At 33.2% G+C, this 25,076-nt stretch overlaps 1 protein-coding gene across 2 annotated transcripts in view; it reads left to right on the top strand.

The window, feature by feature from the left end:
• Positions 1 to 25,076, top strand: part of FBXW7 (F-box and WD repeat domain containing 7) — a 91,741-nt gene that overhangs the window by 20,958 nt on the left and 45,707 nt on the right. Inside the window, exon 1 of one of the 2 annotated variants that reach the window (XM_028491786.2) lies at positions 10,248 to 10,568. The exons of the other annotated variant lie outside the window; for it this stretch is intronic. Within the exon in view, the coding sequence (XP_028347587.1) occupies positions 10,422 to 10,568 (147 nt within the window). The 5' untranslated portion in view covers positions 10,248 to 10,421. Of the gene's footprint in view, positions 1 to 10,247; positions 10,569 to 25,076 lie in introns of those variants that run through there. 2 annotated transcript variants of the gene reach the window in all.

Genomic DNA, 25,076 nt, shown 5'->3' with positions numbered 1-25,076 from the left:
GGTACGCGGGCCTCTCACCGCTGTGGCCTCTCCCGTTGCGGAGCACAGGCTCCGGACGCGCAGGCTCAGCGGCCATGGCTCATGGGCCCAGCCGCTCCGCGGCACGTGGGATCTTCCCGGACCGGGACACGAACCCGTGTCCCCTGCATCGCCAGGCGGACTCTCAACCACTGCGCCACCGGGGAAGCCCCCCAGTTTTCTGATTTGTTTCTTATTTCACTCTGTTAACAGGTATAGAAAAGAAGATTAAAACATTTAGAATCATTATTCTATATCATTTAGATATCAGTAATCTTATATTTAATCTTTATTATATTTTTATGCTTCTTTATTCCAGAGAAGAACAGAACAGAGATTGCAAACTAGTGTCTTATATAGTGTTTTCTTTTTTTTTTTAACAAATTTAAATATGTTGCCAACACTTAAAAATCTGGAGAGTTCACATAAAAATATTGATTCTTCACCTTCTTTTGCAAATGTGGACTGTCTGTCCTTACTGGGTTCCTGTGCTTACATGACAACAATCAACGGCACCTTTTAAATGGCCTTTCCAGGCCTTAAACCTGACCTGTTTTTCTCCTTTATTTTACCTGAGTGCTCCTCTAGTCATTTGAGTTTGCTTAGACTGACGACAAAAGCATGACAGTAGGAAATGCAAAAGTAAGTTGATTTTTTCTTTATTTGTCACATGTCAAACTAGTTTGGATGTAGATCCAAGTTGAAGTTAATGTGTAACCGTTTGTCAAGTTTATTATTAAAATAGACAGAGATTTGCTAAACACCACATTTCTAATGGGTATTATCAAGGTAGGAATTTGTCACCAAAGCATTTACCAACCTCCAAATACCTACTCGTTTAAATTTTCATTCTAGCTCACCTGTCATCTTTCCCATTCTTGTTAAATTTTGAAGTTAAAACTCTACTAGGATGACTATCATATTACAACAGTAAACCAGTGTTCTTGGAGCTTCTTGTTTTGTAGGATGTTTCAGTTAACTATTGCCACCTGTCACCCCAAAGATTTATGATTATAACAAGCAACAATTATTTTATTATTTCTCATTATTCTTGTAGGTTATGAATTTAGGAAGAACTCACTTGGGCATTGTTGATTCGGGGTTGCAGTCAGATGGTGGCTGGAGGTGGAACACCAGGGGGCTAGAACAGCTAGCTGGCGTCTAGCCAAAAATCTCCTCTTCATATAGTCTCAGGACTTACCCAGATATGGTCTTTTTACCCGGGTTAGTTTGGGCTTCTTCATGGCATGGTGACCTCAGGGCAATCAGACTACTTACAACAGAGCTACCATGTGAGTATTCCAACAAGCAAGATGGAAATGGAATCTCCTTTGTATGACTTAGCCTAGGAAATCGCATTCTGTCTTGGTTGAAACAGACTCACTTCTCAATGGAAGAAGTGTCGCAGTACATTGTAAGAAGAGCATGCGAAGATGTGGGATATTGCTGTGACCATCTTTGAGACACACAGTGTACTATAGAAGGTCATAATATCTTTGCTCTTAGAACTTTCTGTTTTTGTTTTTCATTTGTACTTCATAAAAATCAGGCTCATTAAAACAGATTTCATATATAATATATGTATCTTATGTAATTCCTTAAAATGTAGACTAATGATACCTCACAGTCTTGTCATGATATTTAAGTGAAAGAAAGCATGATCTACTAGGAACTCTTGTCAGTCTTTTATCCTTCCCTCATATCATAGTACCAATCTGAAATAATATATATTTTTTCTAAGCCCTGTAGCTGCAAACTTCCTTTATATCTCCTGTTGATCTCTGATAGTCTCCTACTATCCATAGACTTCCTCCTTCCATCCCAAGATCTTTTCCGTTTCAGGCATAATCAAGAATTATAGGGATTGAGTTTTGTTTTTTCTTTGTTTTTAATGTTTCTTGATAAACAGTGTTTTATTTATTGGAACGAATGAAAACTTGGACTGTCAGTTTAATTTAAACTTCAGTCGATGTTTATCAGATGATGTATTTTGTTGAATATATAATTTTAAAAATATTTATTTATCTGCATTGGGTCTTAGTTGCAGCACGCGGGATCTTTGTTGCGGCATGCGGGATCTGTGGTTGTGGCATGCAGGCTCTTCGTTGCAGCGCATGGGCTTCTCCCTAGTTGTGGTGTGTGGGCTCCAGAGCACATGGGCTCAGTAGTTGTGGCATGCAGCCTCTCTAGTTGTGGTGCACGCTCTCTTTAGTTGTGGTGCATGGGCTCTCCAGTCATGGTGCGCAGGCTCAGTAGTTGCTGCACGTGGGCTCACTAGTTGTGGCACATGGGCTCTAGAGCGCGCAGGCTTAGTTGCCCTGCAACATGTGGGATCTTAGTTCCCCAACCAGGGATCGAACCCACGTCCCCTGCATTGGAAGGTGGATTCTTAACCACTGGAGCACCAGGGAAGTCCCTGAATATGTAATTTTGACAATGTAAAAAGGCCAGTGGTGTCAACTGTCAGCCCATCCAAGAATGAGACCCTAAATATGTATTTTCTGTAGCTTAATTCTATATTAAAGTATTTTCTATGCTTAAAGTAATTCTATACTTAAATTTGATGCTGAAGTGAATATTGACAAATGAATATTTATAATGAATAAATTATTCAGTGAATATTGTTAAGGCTCATATGCTTTAATAGCATGTTATTGAAAATTATACAATTGAAGTCGTGGAACTATGTTCACCTCACTCAAAATAATTGATTTTTACTTATAATTGCATCAAAAACTCAACAGCCTAGGGACTATAATTATCTCCCCCCCTCCTTACTGTTTTCCTTTCTTAAATTGTTAACACTGTCAGATATCTTACATTTCCATTTATTTTTCATAGGATACGCTCTTACAGTGTGTTAAGCCATCAATTTGGTGAACTTCCTGCATTATAGCTTAGTTTAATTTTTTTTAAGTGCAGAAAAAAACCACCTACATTACTTAACTGTGCTTTAAAGGAATTAGTAGTATCATGTCCCTATTTATTACTCCCTGGCCTATAACACTTCTCAGAATTTTTACAAGAGAGATAAATGATTGATAAATTGTATTTAGTTTAACTGAAAGATTAATGAAACTTTTATGCTTAAACTTGTTCATAAAAGTAACAAATCATAAACCTTAAAAAGCTGATATTAAAGAAGTTTTTGTCCTCTTTCTTACACTTAAATTTTATTTTGAGAATTGTGGAAAATTAAGTTGCTTTTAAATCGCTCTGTCATCACATGAGGCTTTTGCATGATTGAAATACCTGTAATTACTGTGTCATTTTTGTCATTGTTGACTTAAAGGTGTAACTATAATAATCATCTGCTAAATTCTTGGAGAGCAGCTGTATAAGACCGATTTAACAGCTGGGGTAACCCAGCACAGACTGTAAGAGTTAAACTTAATCTTGAGGCAAGTTATGTTATGGTTGTTGAGGACTTCATACTGGGCATTTCTGAAATACTTAAAAAATTCAATCCAGTAGTTGGATTTTTGTTTTATCACAAATATTTCTTTAAATGTTTAATGAAAGAGTGAGGAAAAGTATCATTTTGAAATTAACAACTAAAGTTCTAAGACAAAATATGGGAATAAAATCCAAAGTTTACTCATTAAAAAAAATCAGATATACCCTGAATGTCACTGTTCATGCCACTATGGTAAATAGGAAAGGAAAAATACGTTAAAAATATTATGGAATAATATGGAATCAGAAAAATTCTAAGATCCTTATCTTGAATTTCATCTTTTAAAATCATGTTTTAAAAAATCATTTATGCCTGTAACGTTTTTCCATTGAAAATGTTTTCTTATTGTTATGCAACATTAATATATATTCACAACACAAGGATAGATGCCTGGTTTTAGAAGCTATACACACAAATGAATTGGAGCAGTGAATTTTATTTGGATATATTTTGTAAAACTGTACTTACTAAACTATAATAAAGGAAGGCTCACCAAATTGACAGTGCAACACATTACAAGAAGGTGCTACACTTGGTGCTATTAGAACTGTAATATATATATTCTTAAAGCTGTAAGGGACTTCACTCTTAATCATCTTTGTCCACCCTCCTCATTCCTCATTCTAGAAATCTGAAATCTGAGACGGCTTAAGAGACTTACCTAAGGTCACTGGTTAGTGGTAGAGCTGAAAGTAGAACTTAAAGTTCACCCTATATTTTTTGTATACTGGTGAATTTACCTGGAGTATTAATTTCAGGTAATTTGGCTGAAAGTTGATTGAGGCAATAATTAAGAGTAATTTAATTGTAAATGAATTTAGTTGTAAGTAAGTCAGTAAATAGTTGGTGTTTTTTGAGTCATGGAATTTCTAGTGCACTATGCAATGGTGTCATTATATTTAATTTTTAAGGACTTTTTGGGTTTTTTTAATAGTTTTTACCTTGTAACTTTATTTTCAGCCAATTTAAAAAAATTAACTGGAATTTTCCAGCAGAATTTGGAAATAACCTAAATGTCCAGCAATCAGACCTTGATTATACAAATCAAAGCAGTTCCAATACTTTATATAACCTGATATTGTAACATTCTTATTTTGAAAATGCTACACATATATGTATATATGTAATGCTTTTATTTTGCAAATGTCTAATTACCAGGTCACATTTTTATAACACTTATATAAACTGTATGTGTTGTTTTAGAGCCCAAGCTAATTTCTCTTAAGTACTTAGGGGCTACACTAAGTCCCTGGATAAAGAAAATTAGCAAGGAAGTACAGTAATAAGTTATGACTCATTAAATGTTTACATGAATATAATATCTTAAATGCATTATAATTAGAAGTTGTAATCTTTCTTAGTGAACACTTTGAGCATTTAAATGTCTTTCAGAATTTTTTAAGGAAATGTTTTGAATGTGATTTTAATTTTCATAAAACATTTCTGTTCGTTTGACTTATGCCTTTTATGAATAATAAAACTTTAAGAGGAATGCCATATATTTAAATCTTTCCTTCATAGTAAATTTAATTGTGTTTTTAGTTTCTACAATTAAAGTACGGTATGTTATTTGGATTTTTTTTTTTTTGGCAATTGTTTTTTGTTTTTTTTGCAGTTGTTTCTAATACAAGCTTGACTGTTCATCATTAAGCAAAGAACTTAATTTCTTGATCCATCATCATTTTTCTCTGTTTTTAAATTGTTCTATCTTTGTACATGAATTGCTTAGACTAGGGAGATAACTTTTAACGCTCTGGTATTTAAGGTGTTAGGAAAGACTGAAAACAATGACTTAGATACAGAGAATAATCTGTCTCACTCTATATCCCAGAATAAATGAGTACGCTCTTTATAATACCGTATTTTCATCTCAAAAGGATATTCTGATTTATTTCACTTTAGTAGTGGTGTTAATTTTTAGAATCTGGAATTCTTTTGTTTCTACAGAAGAGTAAGTCACTTGTTGCTTAAATTCACAGAAGTAATAAATAATACTGAATTTAAATGGTGTATGTTGATAGTCTCCCTGTCAAAAGCTTTTGATGTGAGACTGAAAACTTTTGGTTAAAATCATAAATACTTGTAGGTAAACTTGTATCTTCCAAGCGATTTGTTTTAGCTGATTCAAAAATAGTTTATGAAAAAACAGAAAATCTTTATGCTGCTCATATGCTGTGGCCTTTGATCTGGAGCGGTTAAATCCTAGCCTTCTGTATAATAATGAATGAAAGAAATGGTAGAAATCCAGAATAAACTACTATAAATCTTTTTGTCATTGTTGTAAGAGAATTGGAGTGTATGGAACTGTAATACATTTTAGAAATACTGTATTGGTGAATTTTGTTACATGCAATATTTATATATAATCATCTTTGACTAATACAAACTTTTAGAAGAAAGGAAAATCAGAGAGTGATAAACAGGCAAAATATCTTGTATAGAGATCTTCTCTTTATCACAAGTTCCCCAATGTTGTGTTCTTCTTGGATGGATAGTGATACCTGAAGTCTTAAAATACCAAGGCACAACGACTAAGATGCTACAGCTTAACTTTTAAATAAAAATCTTGACAGAATTTAGGAAGTCTTTCTAAAACTTGTAGATGATTGTGTTTTAAAATATTATACTCCAAAGTTATAGGTGGATTTTGCATCTTTGCTTGCTTTCTTAGTGATTTTTAAGATTGAAATGTAATCTGCAAAGCTCTACGTGATTTTTTTTTTATCCTAGTAGTAGTAGGAGTGGCAGCTAACAGTATTGAGCACTTACTAAATGTGAAGCATTGTTCTTTGTGTTTCACTTATACTAACTGTTGTAATCCTCATAACTGTCCTATGAGGTAGGTTCTATAGAGATGAAATTGAGGCACAGAGGCATTGATTTAAGGACATACCACTAATAAGTGGTAGAACCAGGCTTTGAACTATGGCAATTTGACTCCAGCATATATATTCCTACCTACTGTATTATACTCCCTTAATATTTATTGATATCATCTTAAAAAGAACTTGTCTATCTTGAAAAAAATCTCAGTTTGGGTGGCGGGGTTAATAATTAAGACTATCTTAAATGCTTTTAAAAGGATAATTGAGACTAAGACTTTATTTTTTCTTGAACGCATGGAACTAGCTGCATTTTAAAATATTAGCAATTGAGGTTCTCCTACGCATTGTGTTCAGCTTCCCTCACTGACTAGGGTTTTCTTCTGTATTTGAAGATTTTGTAGTTTGAATGTTTCCATGCTGATTTAGAGCATTGCTTTAGAAGTACTATTAACTTGAATCCTCAGAAAAAAGATGAAACTCAGTAGTTTGGAAATTACTACTCACTTTGCTCAATCACTAATAATGTCTCTTTCACAAAAGTATCTTGTTAAAGACACATAATTTGATTTAGCATTTGCTTGAGTTGCAATGCTCTGTACTATCCAGTTGAGGGCAGCTACTTACCAATTTAAAAAATGAGTTGAATTAGAATGCCACCACTTTGTATTTACCAAAACTTGGTATCTAGTGTAAAACACAACATTTAATATACAAGACTGCTTTAATTTTCACTACGTTTTTTACCATAAATAATTTCTTAAAAATGAAAAACTAGTTTTACTTCATAGTAATTTCTGCCCTTTCATAAGTAGTTTATGTTTATTTTAGTTTTAATTTTCCTAATCCAAATTCTTTTCAATTCCAATCTCCTCCCCCTCCCTTGCTTTAGGATCAGACTCCAAGAAGATTAGACAGGTTCATATCATCCTTATCTTCAAACTACCTACATGTAAATACATGTGATTATAAATTTCAATATAAAAGTGAAAACTAATTTTCAGTATGGTAATCTTTATTAAGTGAAAGTCAAAATTGGAGTTGATCTGTTTGATTCATTTTTCTCTGCAGAATATGTTAAATTTGCGGAATGAAGTACACTCTTCTAATTTTTCTGGATTGAAATAACACATAGTTTAAATTACATCTATGTGGTATCAAGAAACGAATTTTGAGGGGTTAATTAACTAACTGATTCAAAGATATCACTGAGACAGAATTTTTTTGAGAATAAAGAATGTCTACCTAAAACTACATGTAATACTAACAAAGTGACCCTGATAGTAACTTGGAGAGGGGGCATTCCACGGGAGCTGCCTCAACAAAGGGATTTTTCTAGTAAGGAGAAACAGATACAATATGACTGAAGGTTATGTTATACCAAAAAAAAAAAAAAAAAATAGACTTGTGTTAAGGAATAAAGTGAGCACCAGAGGAGATGCTGAGATTAGAATGATGCTAGAGACATTCATGCTGCAGGGTAGTAAGTAGTCTAGTGGGGCCATAGACATCCTTATCTCAGGTATCAGTCTCACCTTGTTGTACCATATCAACTTAGCAGATTTCCAGTACCCTCTCTCCTATCTCTAGATCTCTGTTGGGTTTTTTCAGTGGTTATGGTTGTATTCTTAGTCATTTACTTTTTTACTAAAACAATTTTTGTATTGTGATTAAATACCCATAACATAAAATTTACCATTTTAACCATGTTTAAGTGTACAATTCAATAGCATTAAGTACATTCACAGTGTTGTGCAACCGTTACCACTGTCCATCTCTAGAAGTTTTTGTCTTTTCCAGCAAAAATTCTGTACCCATTAAACGCTAACACCTCATTCCTTTCTCCCCCGAGCCCCTGTCAACCACCATTCTACTTTCTATCTATAAATTTAACTACTCTAGGGACCTCAGATAAGTGGAATCATACAATATGTATCCTTTTTTGACTGACTTATTTCACTTAGCCTTATATCTTCAAGGTTCATCCATGTTGTGTCAGACTCTTCTTCCTTTTGAGGCTGAATAATATTCCGTTGTATGTGTATGTACCACAGTTTTTTGCCCATTCATCCATTATTGGTTACTTAGGTTGTCTCCACCTCTAGGCTCTTGTGAATAATGCTGCTATGAACATGGTTGTACAAATATCTGTGTGAGCCCTGCTTTCAATTCTTTGGGTGTGTATATCCAAAAGTGGAATCGCTGGATCACATAGTAATATTTTGAGGACTCTCCATATTTTCCACAGTAGCTCTGTCCATTTTACATTCTTACCAACAGTACTCAAGGGTTCCAGTTTCTCCACATTGTTGCCAACACTTATTTGTGTGTGTCTGTGTTTAAATAATAGCCGTAATAATGGGTGTGCAGTGTGGTTCTGGTTTTGATTTGCATTTCCCTAATTATTAGTGAAATTGAGCATCTTTACATGTACTTATTGGTCATTTACATATCTACTTTGGAGGAATTCAGTTGTTTACTTTTGTGTAACTAAAAATGTCATCTCTGCTTAATGATTTTGCATTTTCAACTACATTTTAAATTGTGATATCCGAGAAGGGTGTACTTTAAGAAAGTAGCATCATGGTAGGACTAGGGGTATTTCTTGTGTGTGGATTGACTTCCCAGCAACCCACTTCATGTATTTAGTAAGACAGATCTCACCAGAGTCAAAGAAGAGACCACCTATTTCTGACATTCTCCTTTCTAACTCTCTCCATATCACATTCTAAATTCCCACTTACAAAAATCCATAAAAGCAGGTGGAAGGAGAGATAAGTGAGATGACAGGCTGTTGGAAGAAAAAAATAGAATGGAAGGAGAGAACAAACATTAGCTGAGCATTGTGAATGGATAGTTCACATTTATTATCTATCTATAGATAATAAATGTGATATTTAATTGATATTAAAACTAATATCAATTCTCACACTAGGCTTTTAAAAAAAATCATCATAATGTTCTAGTTCATGGGCTTGGAAATGAAATGTAACATAAAGATTAATTAGCATGGCATAAGTAGTTAATTTAGGGAAATATTTGAGATAATGCCGAAAAAGTGAGTTTGGGGCCACTTTGAGGAGAGTCTTCATCTCCAAACTTTATCTTAGGCTTTGGGGAACCATTGAAAGTTCTTGAGGAGTGTATTGTACACCACATTCCGTCTCCATGTTTTAGGAAGATGTATCTGACTATGGTATGTTAGAGAAATGAAGCCCTAAGGATTTGTGATGAACTGGTTAGTTATTATTCATTTTACTTTAATTACTTCCCAACACAGGTTACATTTATAAATACTTGGGTTTTTAAATATATTTAATCAGTCACATTACTGTTATACTTTCAAGTGGAATCACTAAGTGTTTCAGAATTATAGAGATTGAACTGAAATTTGCAAACAACTAAAATGTCTCCTGGTAAAATTAACCTGCAGTGCATATTAATAGCTATTGAGAGCTAGAGTTGATTTAATGTCTTAGTTTGAGATAAAGACCGGTACATATGGAAGAGGAAAAGAGAGCATGCTTAAGACAAACACTTGAAGATATAGTGCTCATTCTGAATATATCTAAGATAGAACAAATATATGTTTGTATTTTTTGAGCATGCATAAATGCTGTCCTTCAGTTTGAAGCACAATTCGAAACACTCCTAAAATATTAATGCTGATATTTGGGTAAGGAAGACAATAAATATTTAAGAGAAAATACGATGTTTATCTTTTGGATTTTTGTAAAGAAAAGTTTACTTTCACTTTCTAGGGAATACCTAGGTTAGTCACTGGAGAAGTTTTCAAAGGGACCCTGTAGCACAGCTCTGCTTTGGTTGTCTTCGCATTACTGACTTTGTATGGGAGGTTCACCAGCTGTTTGACTGGCAGGAGCAGGAGCTTTCACTTCAGTAGTTTATAACTCCTGGCTATTCTAGGATAGTTTGCACTTCACCAAGCCTCAGACAGGTCAGGACGTTTGGTAGGAGAAGGTTGAAAGACAAAAGCAGCAGGCCTTGGGTTCTCAGCCTTTTTTTTAAATTAGAAAGTTACATTTTAATTCGGTGGTTAGAGTTTTTAGTAATGTGCCTGTATTACATGTAGAGAGTATTCATCAGCCAAGAGGAGTTTTAAAATGTCAAAACCGGGAAAAGCTACTCTAAACCATGGCTTGGTTCCTGTTGATCTTAAAAGTGCAAAAGAGCCTCTACCACATCAAACCATGATGAAGATATTTAGCATTAGCATCATTGCCCAAGGCCTCCCCTTTTGTCGAAGACGGGTAAGTCTCACACATTTGAAAAATAGGAATATTTATTTAAATGAACTACTTCTGCCTCTTTTGGTGAAGAAATGGTTCAAATTTCAATTGGTATTTATAACTAAAACTATCAGTGCATTATGTAGCCAGTGAAAACTTCTGTAAGTGATAGTTTTAATAGTATGATAGACAGCCTTGAGGGCAAGGTTACCTAATTCACTGTTTTGTGTCTCTCGTTTATTTTTATGGTATTAGAATTCTTTAAACTTACTTAAAATTGGTAAATTTCAAAAGTATGTTTTGAACTATGTCGGCAAATACTAACACCCCAAATTTGTCGTTTTTATTTTGTGGGAAAAGTAAAAAGCTGGTGGTATGGTCCTTATACATGATAATTAAAGCATTTAGCTCTCTTAAAGAGTTTATCTGCCAATTTAAGCTAGATTGTTTTTAAATCACTATTTCTTAAATTCAGACCTAACATAATAGAGACGTTACTTTTTGCTGTTATATGAAATAAAAATAGCATGCTATTGTGTGGCAGTTACGATACAGTTTATATATAGACAATTCTGAACTAACATTTTGTAGAACTTGTGCTAATCTATAATCAGGTTATGATCTATTGAATGTTTTTTGGGATGACATTCCCCTCCTCGCCAAATTTTGACCCTGTCAATATGAACAGTTTTGTTGTATTTTCTGTGTTACTTGGTATTGCCATTTTGAATTATTAACTAGAGTGATATATTTTTAGATTTAAAATATGTTTAGAATCCTGAATACATTAAACCAAAAAATACCTGTTGGAGATTCATTGAGTCAGTGCTATTAGTGTTTTAGTTCCTTTTGCCAACTCCCCCACCTCCACTTTTTTTTTTTTTTTTTTTACTAAAAGGGAAACATTGTATTAAACAAGTAGGTTAACTTACAACACCTGAAATATATTTTTCCTCTTTAGTGAACAGAATCTTCTATTTGCTTGGACTTAAATAGCCTTTGTAAAAATATGTTTTCTAATTACCTTAGTTCTTTTTGAATTGTTTCTACTTCTACGCCAATAAATGGTAGCCATGTTGAAAAACATTTTGAGTAAGTTTTAAATGTAATATAGTTTAAACATTGAAAATAGAATATAAATATCTGTCACCCACTTACTTTCTTCTTAACTATATTTTCAGAAAGTATGTCTTTTATTTTGTCTTCTGTCGCTTTGTCACTTTTATAACTTCTGAATGAGGTCACTGCTCTGATTTAAACATTTACACAGAGGCCTCTAGTAGCTTTAAGGTCATTAATAAACTAATTTATTATTTTAATAGTTCTGTAAATAAATACCAATACAAGTAAACTTTCAAATTAAGGAAAAGAATTGTGAGTTTTTAAAATTAAGGGGTTAAGATCTTAACAAGATAATTTTGTTCTTGTTGAATATGTCTAATAAATTTAAGTAAAGTTTATAGCAGATTATTCATTATGTCACACTATATGTTTTCTATCTGTATCTTCTTTACAAGTGCATGAAACTTAAAAGGCTCAGGAGCAGATTCTATAAGAAAAATTAATAGAGAACTTCGGGGCTTTCCTTGAGGGTTTCCTAGGGTCACTATTCAGTTCGACTTTTCTAGGTTACTGTTATGTTAAATTATAGCCTGGCATTTGTAATTATAGAAGAGGACTAAATTCAAAAAATAAAATTCGAACTAGAACATAGTTCTAGTTTGGGGGAAGATAGATAACAAAATGAACACATTCAGTTTTAGACTGCCTGCCAATAATTTACTATTGTATAACTCATTGACTCTGACTACTAGAAATATTAGAGCAATCGTGTAATTATATCCTCTCCCCTCCTTTTTGCAACTGGTTAATTTAGGTAGGTTTAAATTGATTCACATGTTCTTTGTTGTTTTAACTTACTAACTTTCCCTTGGTAATGTTAATGATAGATACTTTTTAATATATTTTTTATCAAAGATTTTAAAAAGACTTTTGGTGTGATATGTAATTAATCATATTTTGTATCTAACATCCAGTATGTCTTTTCCATTAGGTACGTTTAGCCTCTTTCAATCAGATTGTTATACACTGACAACAAGTGTACAGACTTCTGTATTTTGTAGGCCATTTTTATCCTTCCAAGTAGTGAGCTAATGTATAGTGAACTCTTACAAGACTGTATGTAGTCTTGGCCTATGAAAAGTTGAAAAACATGTTATTGTGCCTCCATCCATCATAGGTGTTGATCCATTTAATGTTTGCACAATAGAATAATTTTGAAAATTGTGAAAAATTCTTTAAAATAGTTGTCATAACTACAGCTTCAATTTATAGCTCTCAAAATGTTTTCAGGAAATTTATTTACCTCATTATTAAGTATTATTAATAATGATAGTCTAATTTATTATTATGTAAATTATTCTAGCTCCTCATCAGAGATACTTTGGACTTAATACTAACGACAGTAAAGAAATAGCAATCTAGCTATTAACCAGTTACCGTCAATCAAAATGTTTTTAGTATCAAAATGTTTTTAGTATTTAGGTCCTCATAGTTCATATAAGTCCTATAGGTAATTCTTAGCATCAGCAATATTTGAGAATATTAGTTGAGTATATAACTTTTTATTCTAAAAGAACTGATCGTCCTTTAAAGGAAGAGAATATTTACAGGAAAAGCTTACTTAGTGTATAAAATCACTGGAAAATTGTTTTATTTTTCTTTGAAATTGGAATACCTAGTTATGGTAATACTGTATTTCCTAAATCCTAAGATACATTATTTTTCTACATTTTAAACATATGTAAAATTAGTGTACGTCTGGATGGAATTTCATAGCTTAGCTGGCAGCACTTTTTTCTTTCTAGTGATAAGAGAAATAATATCTTACAATTAATAATAGTATGTTGAGGGCTTCCCTGGTGGCGCAGTGGTTGAGAATCCGCCTGCCGATGCAGGGGACACGGGTTCGTGCCCCGGTCCTGGAAGATCCCACATGCCGCAGTGCGGCTGGGCCCGTGAGCCGTGGCCGCTGAGCCTGCGCGTCCGGAGCCTGTGTTCCGCAACGGGAGAGGCCACAGCAGTGAGAGGCCCGCGTACCACACACACAAAAATAATAATAATAATAATAATAATAATAATAATAATAATAATAATAATAATAATAATAATAATAATAATAATAATAATAATAATAATAATAATAATAATAATAATAATAATAATAATAATAAGAGTATGTTGAAAAAAAAGTCATTAAAATGTTTAAATTTCATTTATTAACTCGCTTTTGTTTGGAGACTTTCAAGCATTGACAGTATTCTCTTAAAGTTATTCTTCAATGTTACTATTTTGGTAGAAATTTCCAAAAGATATGCAATTGGTTATGTATATAGGGCTTTGAAAGATATCTGGTTGACTGTGTTGGTTGATAGAAGGAGAATGTTTTTAGAGCGCCTTTATATTCTTGGGTTTGAACCACCGACCAATTGTGTAGCATAAGCATCAGCAACAGAGCTAAGAGAATGGGGTAGAGCTGCTGGTGAGAGCAGCAGGGAGGCGAGGCGGAGCAATGTGGTACAAGGACTTGTTCACCTGAAACCCAAGAGCTCAGGCAACAATGAAATGTATGACTAGATTTCTTTTTTTTTTTTTTTTTTTTTTTTTTGCGGTACGCGGGCCTCTCACTGCTGTGGCCTCTCCCGTTGCGGAGCACAGGCTCCGGACGCGCAGGCTCAGCGGCCATGGCTCACGGGCCCAGCCGCTCCGCGGCATGTGGGATCCTCCTGGACCGGGGCACGAACCCGTGTCCCCTGCATCGGCAGTCGGACTCTCAACTACTGCACCACCAGGGAAGCCCTATATTTCTGATAGTTGAAAACAATTTTGTATTCCATATCCAGTTCTGTTTAAAGTACCATATTTAAAATAATCTTTCTTTAAAGTGAAAATTGAAATAGAATATTTGAGCCATTTGAGAAAATGTTTGAGTTAATATCACTCCTGTGTATTGTTATCTTTGAGGGTTAGCTTAAGTCAGGGGTCCACAAACTTTTTCTGCAAAGGGCCAGCAGCTATTTTATGCTTTGTGGACCAGATAGTCACTGTTAGAACTATTCAGCTCTGCCATTGTAGCATGAAAGCAGCCGTAGGCAAAACTTAAAGGAGTAGTTGAATGAGCATGATTGTGTTTTAATAAAACTATTTATGAAACAGTGAAATACAGATTTTTATGATTACAGTAATACTATAGTAAATCTTCTTGTGCATATATCTTTTTGCTTGAATATAAGTTTCAGCTAACAGTAAATTTTTAGAAAGAGATTGTTAGAGCCATAACCTTTCATTTTCTTTAAAAACCCTCATTCTCTCTTCTAATTCTTTTGTAGCTATATAGAGAAAAAATTTTATGTATATAATCACTAGAATTTTAACATACTGCTTTTTAATTTTCCTTCTCGATGTACAGTAGTAGCATAATAATGCTATTAATAATTGCTCTTATTTTAAAAGGACCTATTATATATTCTAGGCATTGTCCAGCTATTTTGTATATTTTAAATAATACTTATATGATTTAAACGTTTGTTAAGTACTGTAAGTTAGGTATTATCTCCACTCAGTAGACTAGAAAGCTGAGGCTCAAACAAGTTACCTGTCCCCAGTTTTCTTGGTAAATAGTAAAGCTGGTGTTTAACCTCAGGACTCTCTAATGCTGCAGGTGGTAGCCATTCTCTTTCTGTTATGTTTTGTGACCTTTTTCTTATGAACTTAACTTTTTTCAACTACTATTATATTCATATTTTGGTGGGTAAACCTGGGAGCCTATCATTGTTGACATTGTTTCTTTGAGAAAATTCATTCAAAGATTCAAATAATTGAACTGCAAATAACTTTTGGTAACATGTTACATTTATAAATTTAGGATTTTTTGTGTAATCTCTTTCAAGATGTTTCATTTGTAAAGTTATCCCACAGATGATGCAATGATTATAGTGATAAAAAACTAGAAATATTCAAACAGTATGCATGTTTGTAGTCTTTCTGTAAGCTGAGGGATGATACCTGTTAAAGAAAAAATTATTCATGAACCTTGTTAAAATCGTAAGACAGATTTTATTTAGGGGGACTGTCATGATATGTATAGGGACTACTACAAGGGGAGTTTGCAATAGGGGAGATAGATTGGGCTCAACTCTTAATAAAACAAAGAAAAGTGAGAATTTATAGCCAAGGAGCAGCATGGGGTTCAGTGGGTAGATAATTTCTAAGAGGAAGCATCAGGGGTAAAGGCGGGGAGGTGCTCTGGTTAAATGAACTTAACCAAGGTGGTCAGAAATCCCCTGGGGGATGGTGGAGGATGGCGAACCCAACAGATATGGAGAGGGTGACCAGATACCACAGGTGATCGACATCAAGGGCGGGGAATTCTGGTTAGACTGATTTAGCAGAATTCTTGCTAAAATTTGGTTCCTGAGAACATGCCGAAGGACAGGTCCTAGTTGAAAAAGAGCTCAGGAGCCTGACTAGAGTTTGGTTAAGGAGAGAATCGTTGTCATACCTCAGGGTCTGTGTTTGGTAGGAAACAACTCAGAACAGGATGTCTGACAGATTAACCATCCTCAAACTGCAGTGCAGTACCACTCTCATCAGTTTGTTCATTTAGTACTTTTGACTATGATGACAAAAATTAAAAACAGCATTAGCTTCAGTACTGTCTTGGATTAAAGTTTTTTCTTTATTGTTGAACTATTGATGATACTAATTTTAAAAAAAACCTATATTCAAAATTTTAATCTCATTCAGGCATAATCTATTCTGTTGTTTTTGTGTGTATAATCTTCAGTTAGTTCAAGCTATATATAATTATAGTCTATTAAGCTCCTTTAAAAGACTTTTCAGCAAAGGTCTGCCAGTTTTATCAAACAGTTGTATTGCCTTTGTTTCAAAAAACAACCTCTCTAATTATTTACTCTACAATAAAATTTTCACTTGTAGGAAGATTTTATAATCCATCATAAGTTCTGTTGGTAAAGCAAATTTGTGAGTTACTGCCTTCCTGAATTTAATAATTTGATAATCCCCTAAATTCCCTGAGTTGAATTATGATATAGAGAATTTGTACTTTCTTCCAGTAGTTAATATCTTTTACTTCTGTTTATAAAAATTAGACATGCTCAGTATGTAAAATGCAGAAGAAATGTTTCTTTACATTTTCCTAAATTATCAGTAATCCCACTGCTCAGAAATAACCACAGTAAAAATTTTAAGTAAATAACTCTTTAAACAAAATCGATACTTTAATCCATTTTTCATATATTGCTAGTAGTTCCCCATGGCTATAGTTATTCAAAAGTGTATAATCTACCAAATGAATGTGTCATCATTTTCTGACTGCTGTTGATTTGGTCAGTGACCTGCTTTGAACTTTTTTATAAATAAATCTTTTACATCTCTATATACATTTTTCCAGAAGTAGAATTACTGGGTCAAGGAGTGTGAATTTTTTTAGATTCTTAATAAATACTGCTAAATTGTTTTCCAGAAAGATTGTACCAAATAAAAAACAGCACTAGGGACTTCTAATATTGTTTAACAAGAGAAAGAAATCAAATTTTAAGCAAATTTATTCCTACCATGGCAAAGTTTTATGGATTTTACTTAGTTGATACTACATCATTATATTTCTATCTTTATTGTTCTAGGTTTTCTATTGAAGGAATTTTTTTTTTCGTTTTGAGGAAATAATGATATGTGTTTATACTTACAACTTCATTAGGAAAATATATAAATAGATCAAGAAATTATTTGTTGTTCATGGTGATTTTTTAAAGTAATACTTTCTGGAAAATAATGTTTGCCATAAACCTGCCACCAATATTATTTTCAACTATAATTTTCTTCTACTCTTCCCATAGTTTTAAAACTATTATCTCTGTTTTTTATCTAAACAGATGATCCATGTGTATAGTTTTATCATTTATCATTGATTAAACACATTTTTACTGTGTCTTATGGTTATCTCAGTTTTTGTGAGCTTAGCTTATACTTTTACATTTCTGAATTTTAGTGTGTTGTTTGTACAGTTAAAATGACAGCTTCTCCCAAAGTATATTGCTATTAATAATCTTTACTACAGGAGTACTTTTCATGCTAGCAAAAGCAGCTGCCAGAAATACTTGCCTATTTCTTAAAGCACTACAACTTAGTCTTACATTTCTGACATACCTTTGCCTTTTGCCCCAATCCAGGTTTACCTTTTATTTTTATTTTTTAATTCTAGTCTAGCTATGATTAATTCTCATTTAAAATAGTTGTAGCAAGTCTCCCATTCTAAAATGCCTTGATGCCTGAAAGGCATTTCATGAAACTCAACATTTGTTTCATGGAACTCTTAGCCAAGAGGAAATAGATGGATATTTCCTTAACATATAGAAATATGAAACCTTTAAAAAGCCAGTATCATTTTCCCCTCCCCCATACTAATCTAGTCAATATCTGCCAGTTACATTTGTGCCTCTTTTCTCCAAATCCTTTCCATGACCTCACAATCTAGCTTGTCTCTGGTTGGAACCTTCCTCCTGGCAGTGGTTGCATCTGCCGTTGTCCTCATCCATTAGTGGAACGTATTGTAGTTGTTGCAATTACCTTTGGCCCTTAGACATATAGGTACTGCTCAGTGGTGTTATTTGACAGCTTCATTTAGTTATCTTGTTTCCTCAGTTGAGGCTATGAACTCTTAGACTTCAGAAATTATCTCTAATATCTTTTCATGCTCCCAGTGGTGTGCAAGAGAAAGTTAGTGTAAATATTTGTATGACCAATTTGTTGAAGCTTTTGTTAAGTTTGGAAAATTCTTTAAGGAGTTTTTGTACTGTTAGAATATGGATTGTTTTTGTTTACTAAATGTTTTTAAATGACTGTGCAGCTGTGATTTTGAATATTTCATTTTCTAAATATAACTAAACTCAGATACAGTTTGACACTTAATTTTAAAAGTAATTACTACTTAGCAATTGCAGTTCCGAAAATGAAGGAGAAACAAACATAGGGTGTACTCATTTAGATGGCACTTTTGAGAGTCTGCAATAGCCAGACAAGTCAGAAAATGCTAAAATAAAAATTATTACAATACTTTGGAGAGAAGGAAGAACAGGGTGGTACTATGAGCAAATTTGGAGGAAGATTTTAATATTTTTATCTGATTTTTTTTTTTGAGTAAACTAAAATGTGGCTTCCTAAAGTTTTTTTCCACAGATGTATTCCATTAGAACTTGGGAAGAAATTGGCATTTTCAGATCATCTGATATCTTTTATTGTCACTACTTATTCCATCAATAAAGGAATTAACTAGTTACCACATATCGGGTCATTCTATTTTTGATCCTATCAGTTTCTTCTTAAGAATGTTTCATACATCATGCATAAACATGAGTAAACAGAATATAAATTGTAAATTTTCTTCCGGTCTTATTTTCTGTACTGTGCAAGGCAGTGGCTGTAAATAAAAAGGTGATGATTCTTCCTCTCTGCATGTGGACATACAAAAATGAAAATTACAGTCCGTTAAGCATTTAATAGGTAGTGGTAAAACCACAAACAAACCCTTAGACCAAAGGATAATTGCTTTAAATGGACCCGTATACAAAGTACTGTGGGAGCATGAGAGGGCCACCCAAGTCTCAATTCAAATGGCTCAGGAAAGGCTTCACAGTAACTTTAAATGAAAACGTGAAGGATGTTTGCTAAGCAGATGATCAGAGAAGTTATGGACAGAAGGAACTTGTATTATTGCTTGGTCTCACATCTTGTTTTTTTCACATTAATTATACTGCTGCAAAATTATTCACTTATATCTGGATATGAAGTTTATTAATAGTAGTAACAGCCCCAAAATATGTATTAAGGACTTAGAACAGAGTTGGGAACTTTTCTAGAACCTGTAGGTATAACAGTAAAGTAGATGGACAAAGGCCATGCTCTCATGGAGCTTAGATTCTAATTTAGGGAAACAGAAAAGTAACTGTTAATGCTAATGTTTTGATGATGATAAAACAGGGTGGCAGTATATAATAGAGTCTAACTTGGGATGCAGGGGAAACACTATTCTAAGTATTTTCCACATATGAACTCATTTAATCCTTAAAATATCCTCATGAAGTAGATTGCCTTATATTATCCATATTTTATAGATGTAGAATCAGAGGTGTAGGAAGTTTAACTAACTTGCCCTAGAGCTAGTAAATGATGGAGCTAAGATTCTAACCTAGGTGTCTGGCTCCAGCATCATAAACAGTGTGATGTACTGACACTGGGTAAGGGTTTGTTGAGTGAATGGATCCTTAGTTTCCAAATATTTCAAGGTTAACTTTTGCCATGTAATCCTGGATTTTTGATTATGTAATTCATACTTTGTTTTCACAATTTATGAAGACCTCAGTATCCAATTACTGATAACATTGCTTTCTAGATGTTTTTGTCATCGGGTGGTGTCATAGTATTAGGTTGTGCCTCAGTTGTCAGATATTAATGCAAAGCAAATTATAACATGATTTGTAAATCTGCAACTACAGCATAGAAATAACTGCCCTGAATTGTTATCCCTTTTGTTGATAGTTAATCTGTACAAATAGTATAGTAATTTTAACATCACAGGGCAAGGCTATTTAAATTTGTAGGTTATGTTTTACAGAAACTAAATATTAAGACTTGGAGTATGGGAGACAGATGAAAAATATGCTAAAAATAAACTTGTCACAAAGCTTCTGGCTGGGTAAACAAGTATGAAATAAATCCACGGTCCCTTGTCTGCAAATCAGGAGTCCAGTAAGCCCTGAAAACTAAGAAGTGTTTTAACAAGTTGGCCAAACCTAACCCTAACTAACTTAAGACAGTCACTTTTATTGTTTATCTGAATATTTGTATATTTTGCTGCAGAAATGTTTGTACGTGATGTACTGGAAGTGTTCTGCCTTACGCTGTATATGTACCATATTACCCTTCTAAACTCCAAAAGTTTTGAAGTCAGGAACACAGCTTTCTCCAGAATTGTGGAGCTAACTGCAGACCTTTGAGTTTTACAGGTATCATCCACATTCAGAAATGGAATACACTTTGAAATGTCGAAGTAACCTAAGCCTTAAGTCTCTTAAGCACATTCATATTTAACTGCTTTAAAACATACATTACATAAATGAATACCTAAATTTTATTAACCTAGTTATAGGCAGCTCAATATAGTATGATAATAGTTCAGAGCTTCTATATTATTTTTCTTCAGTGATTAAAGGGAACTCATGCTATCAGATAGATACTTTAAATGAGGAATGAGAACCTCAACAACTTTTTAAATTTTTCTCCGTATTTCCGTGGAATATTAACACCACTGAATTAATTTTAATTCTGCTAATATGTATTAGGCGTATATATACTCCCTGCTTGTGATGCTAATGTAACAAAGATGAATAAGGTAGAGACCTTCCCTTAAGGAGACCACTGATGCTTTTCTGTCTCTGAGAGACTTATTGTCACCGTTCCATGATATCCTCATGATATCAATCAGAGGAGCATGGATTAATTAATCCATTCAACAAATAAGCATCTACTAATTGCCAGGCACAGTTCTAGATACATTACTGAACAAAACAAACAAACAAAAATCCTACCTTTTTAATAATTTAATATTTTGGTGACCCTGAGAATTCCACCTAGGCATGGAGAGCATGTTTGATCTGCTCCAGTATACGGTGTTTCATCAGACTCCTTTATTCAGTTGTACACTTTTCATTTCCAAGTCAACTGGTGATCATTTGTAGTTTATAGTTTCTCCATATGTATATAAGGATACCTCCATACACATGCCTGCATATGCAGACACTCTACCTGACTTGATAGGATTATTTTGGCAACTTAAGTGAAATGTATTGATAGTAAAATCTACAAGTTTTCAAATACTGTTAGGTAGTATCCGGTATATTAATTATCTTGGGGCTCTGAAAGATTAAATATGATTCCATATTATTTCATTTTTCATTTTCTTGCCAGAAAACTTTAGTCTTTAATATCCTGTCAGGTCCACCATAGTGATTTCTTTCTGGATCATACCTGGGTCAGAATTAGAGTTCTTGGCCCTATCCCTGACATGGTTGTGGAAAGTTGCATAAATTAATGTGTCTCACATATAAATCAGTTAAATAATGGTAGATTAATTACGGTAGATGCAAATAATGATAGATATAATGTAGGATTTTTAAAATGTGATGTAAGTTTTACTATAGAAATAATACCAGAAAGGACTACCATTTGTGAGAAAAGCAATGACATTCTTATTTCCTTTTACAAAGACCTATTGATGCAGCACATCTCTTTATTTGAATATATAGTGCTTTATTCCTACAATGTGTAAAAGGTAAAATAATTACAGTAGATTTTTTAAAAGTAAATCTGGTATTAGATTAATAAAAGGTTCTGTTGTGGTTTTGGTAGTACCTATGTATATATGTGTTTATGTATACATTTATGAGCTTTATAGAAATTTTTTTAGGTCTGGGAGCAACAGTTCAACGGTTAGTATTTCTCAAACATTAATATATAAACATTGATTCCAGAAGCACATAGGTGATTAGCTATTTGTTTATGGTTATTTTATGATATCTTCATGTAAGGTTGGGGAAATCTGTTTTGAGAGAAAAAAATATAATGTTGGATGAAATTCTCTTATCTTATATTTCTTCTCCTTGCTAGTATTGAAAGTGAAAATTGAAACTTGTGGGTTATTCCTATTTTTAACTACCTTTTTATGTGTGGGTGATTTCATATCATTCACTTGGGAGCAATTTGAGCTTAAAGAGCTTTTCAATAATCCACAGAAATCTCTACATTATCACTTTAGATTTTGAAATGTCATTGTTACTACTAGTTTGAACATGTAGGGGCAGTATAGTACTGTTTTTGTAAATCTCATCTGAATTTGTGGGTTTTTTAAATCTGTTAAGTGTTCTTTGAGGAAATACAACTTACATCTTACTTTTTAAGGGATGATTGGTGCTGTTTTATTAAGTTGGAACTATTCTTTCAATTCAGGTTCTTTTACATATATATATATATATATATATATATAATACAAAAGCTTTTATATTATAGAAGCTCATGGCCCTGATTTATATTTGAAGTCAAGGAATACGTTAAGCTAATTAACAGGGAAAATGCATTTTTATAGTTAGACAATAAAAACGAGGACAAGTGGATTCATGGAAATGCTAAATAAAATCAGTGCAATTTTGCTCTTATTCATTCTGTACCAACCTTTCAAAATGAATGTTTAATCATGAGAATTTTAAAAATTTAGTCTTAATTTTTCAACCTGACAAGTAAAGAGATTCCTAAACAGTCTTATTTTAAGATTCTTTAATTGGTAAATAATTTTTTTAGTATCAAAATGATTAAGGGTTTTTACAAAATTTATGGTAGCTTTCTTTTTCACTTAAAGTGATGTACACTTAATAAAAAAACAACTGAGCAGTTATCTCTTCTATCCATTCCATCTATTTATTCAATCTATTCAACAACTTCTATGAACCAAGGACTACTTTTAGGCATTTGGAGTACAGTAGTGAATGAAACAGACCCAAATCCTTGCGCTGTGGAGTTTATGTCAGGATGGCAGACTGCTTAAGAACATAGAGATAGAGTCAGTTAGACCTGGGGTTAAGTTTTTAGCTCCATCACTTACTAAGCCACCTCTGTAGGATGGCAATAATAGTAGTACCTACTTCACAGGATAGTTTTATGGGTAAAATGAAATAACATAGAGAAAGTATGGTTATATAATAAGAACTTAGTAACTGTTATGAAGTCCACATAAGACTTATTTAGAGGTGTTGGTAAAAATGTAATTAATTCTCCTCATATAATAGTACTTATTTCTTTCACTTACGGTTAGTATTTTGAATATTTTTTTCATTTTTAGTTTCTTCAGATTGTGAGAGAAAATGCATAACACCAATTTTGATAGTCATTTTTCTTAAAGTTTCTGAATGACTGTAATCTCTAAATGGAAAGATACTGCATATAAAAAATTAATGTGATTTGGATCTTCTTACATTATATAGAGTCATTCAATGTGACTCTCATGTATATAAAAATTAACCCCAATATGTCTTCCTGAATTAAGAAAGTAACATGTGCCACTTAGTATTTTGTTTGGAGTTTCTCTGTTCAGAATAAACGTGTTGGCTTCAAATACCATTAAATTTTCAGAAATTAAATTGCTATATAAGAATTAAAAACATAGTTTGTTGATTCACATATTATGTTAGCAGCTAAAATGTCTAGGAAACAGTTTCCATTATGATTCTTAAGTTTTGATGCCATTTCTTTCCCTAAAGGCCCCAAAATGAGTTAATTAAGAAATGGAACGTAACTTGTTAACATCTTTGAAAACTAACTTGTCCAAATGGCACCTGGTATATTATTACTATATAGGAGTTGAGACTTAAAACATTTAAAGAATTGATTCACAAGTCTTAACAAAAGTACTTAGAAATTTAGATACTTCTTGGGTACCCTGTACTGCTCTTGGTTCTTTTTATTTTTTAATTATGTGGAAGACCCATGTTTAACACACACGTGCGTGCACAGGCACAAGCACACATCCCCCACATACAAACAAATAAAATTGTCATCACCACCCCCAACCCCCGTTTAACAGCTTATCTGCTATGTTCATGCGACAACTGCTTCACTGAGGGGAAGTTGCTGTTCTGCCGTTTTCATATTAGCTTTGTTATCATGCAGGATTTTCAGCTGCTCACACTCATTACCATACAGCTGGTATGTAGAGAAGGAAGCAAGCAGAAGTTGTACTGTCTACAAGAATAAGAAGCTCTCTTGCAGATGGGGCGCTGGCAGATGGGGCATGTGTTTGAACAGGTTTTCCTAATAACAGAGTGCATTAAAAATCATTCTGAGAAAGTCTAAGGTCAGTGCCATGAATTCAGAGCTTGAGAGGTTGTTCAGCTTTTTGTAGACCTTTTTAGAATATTAATTAACTCTAATGCAAATAAGTAATAAATGGCCCAACCACAATCTCTTCCAAAATTTTTTTTATCAGTTTTCCTTTTTTATTTGAGTATATTTTGTTTCTCTTTAATATAATTTTAAAAGCACTGATACTGTTAGCTAGTGTTTCTCATCATCTTGCACTATATTTTGTAGTCTTCAAATACATTTACTTAACATTCCAGAGTATGTTTATATACAAAAGTGTTTTGTATACATGCTTTGAAATGTATACATGTATACATTCTTTGAGCGATGTAATAACATTCCTCAGTTTTGATATATGAGAGTATTTATCAGAAGATGAAAACCAAAGAGGATTTGGAAATCCATATGTGTAGTGTTGACTACATCGAAGATTAAGATGAGGTATGTTCTATCTGCATTCAAAATTAGAAGTGAATGGTATGCCCCCAAACGTATCTATTGTTAAAATTATGACTTGCATATGTTTCATATTCACAAAACCAA

Source organism: Physeter macrocephalus, chromosome 7 (genome assembly GCF_002837175.3).
Source record: "Physeter macrocephalus isolate SW-GA chromosome 7, ASM283717v5, whole genome shotgun sequence".
In the NCBI taxonomy this organism is placed as follows: domain Eukaryota; kingdom Metazoa; phylum Chordata; class Mammalia; order Artiodactyla; family Physeteridae; genus Physeter; species Physeter macrocephalus.
Note: the sequence above shows the minus strand (reverse complement) of the source record. Positions and strands in the feature narration are given on the sequence as shown.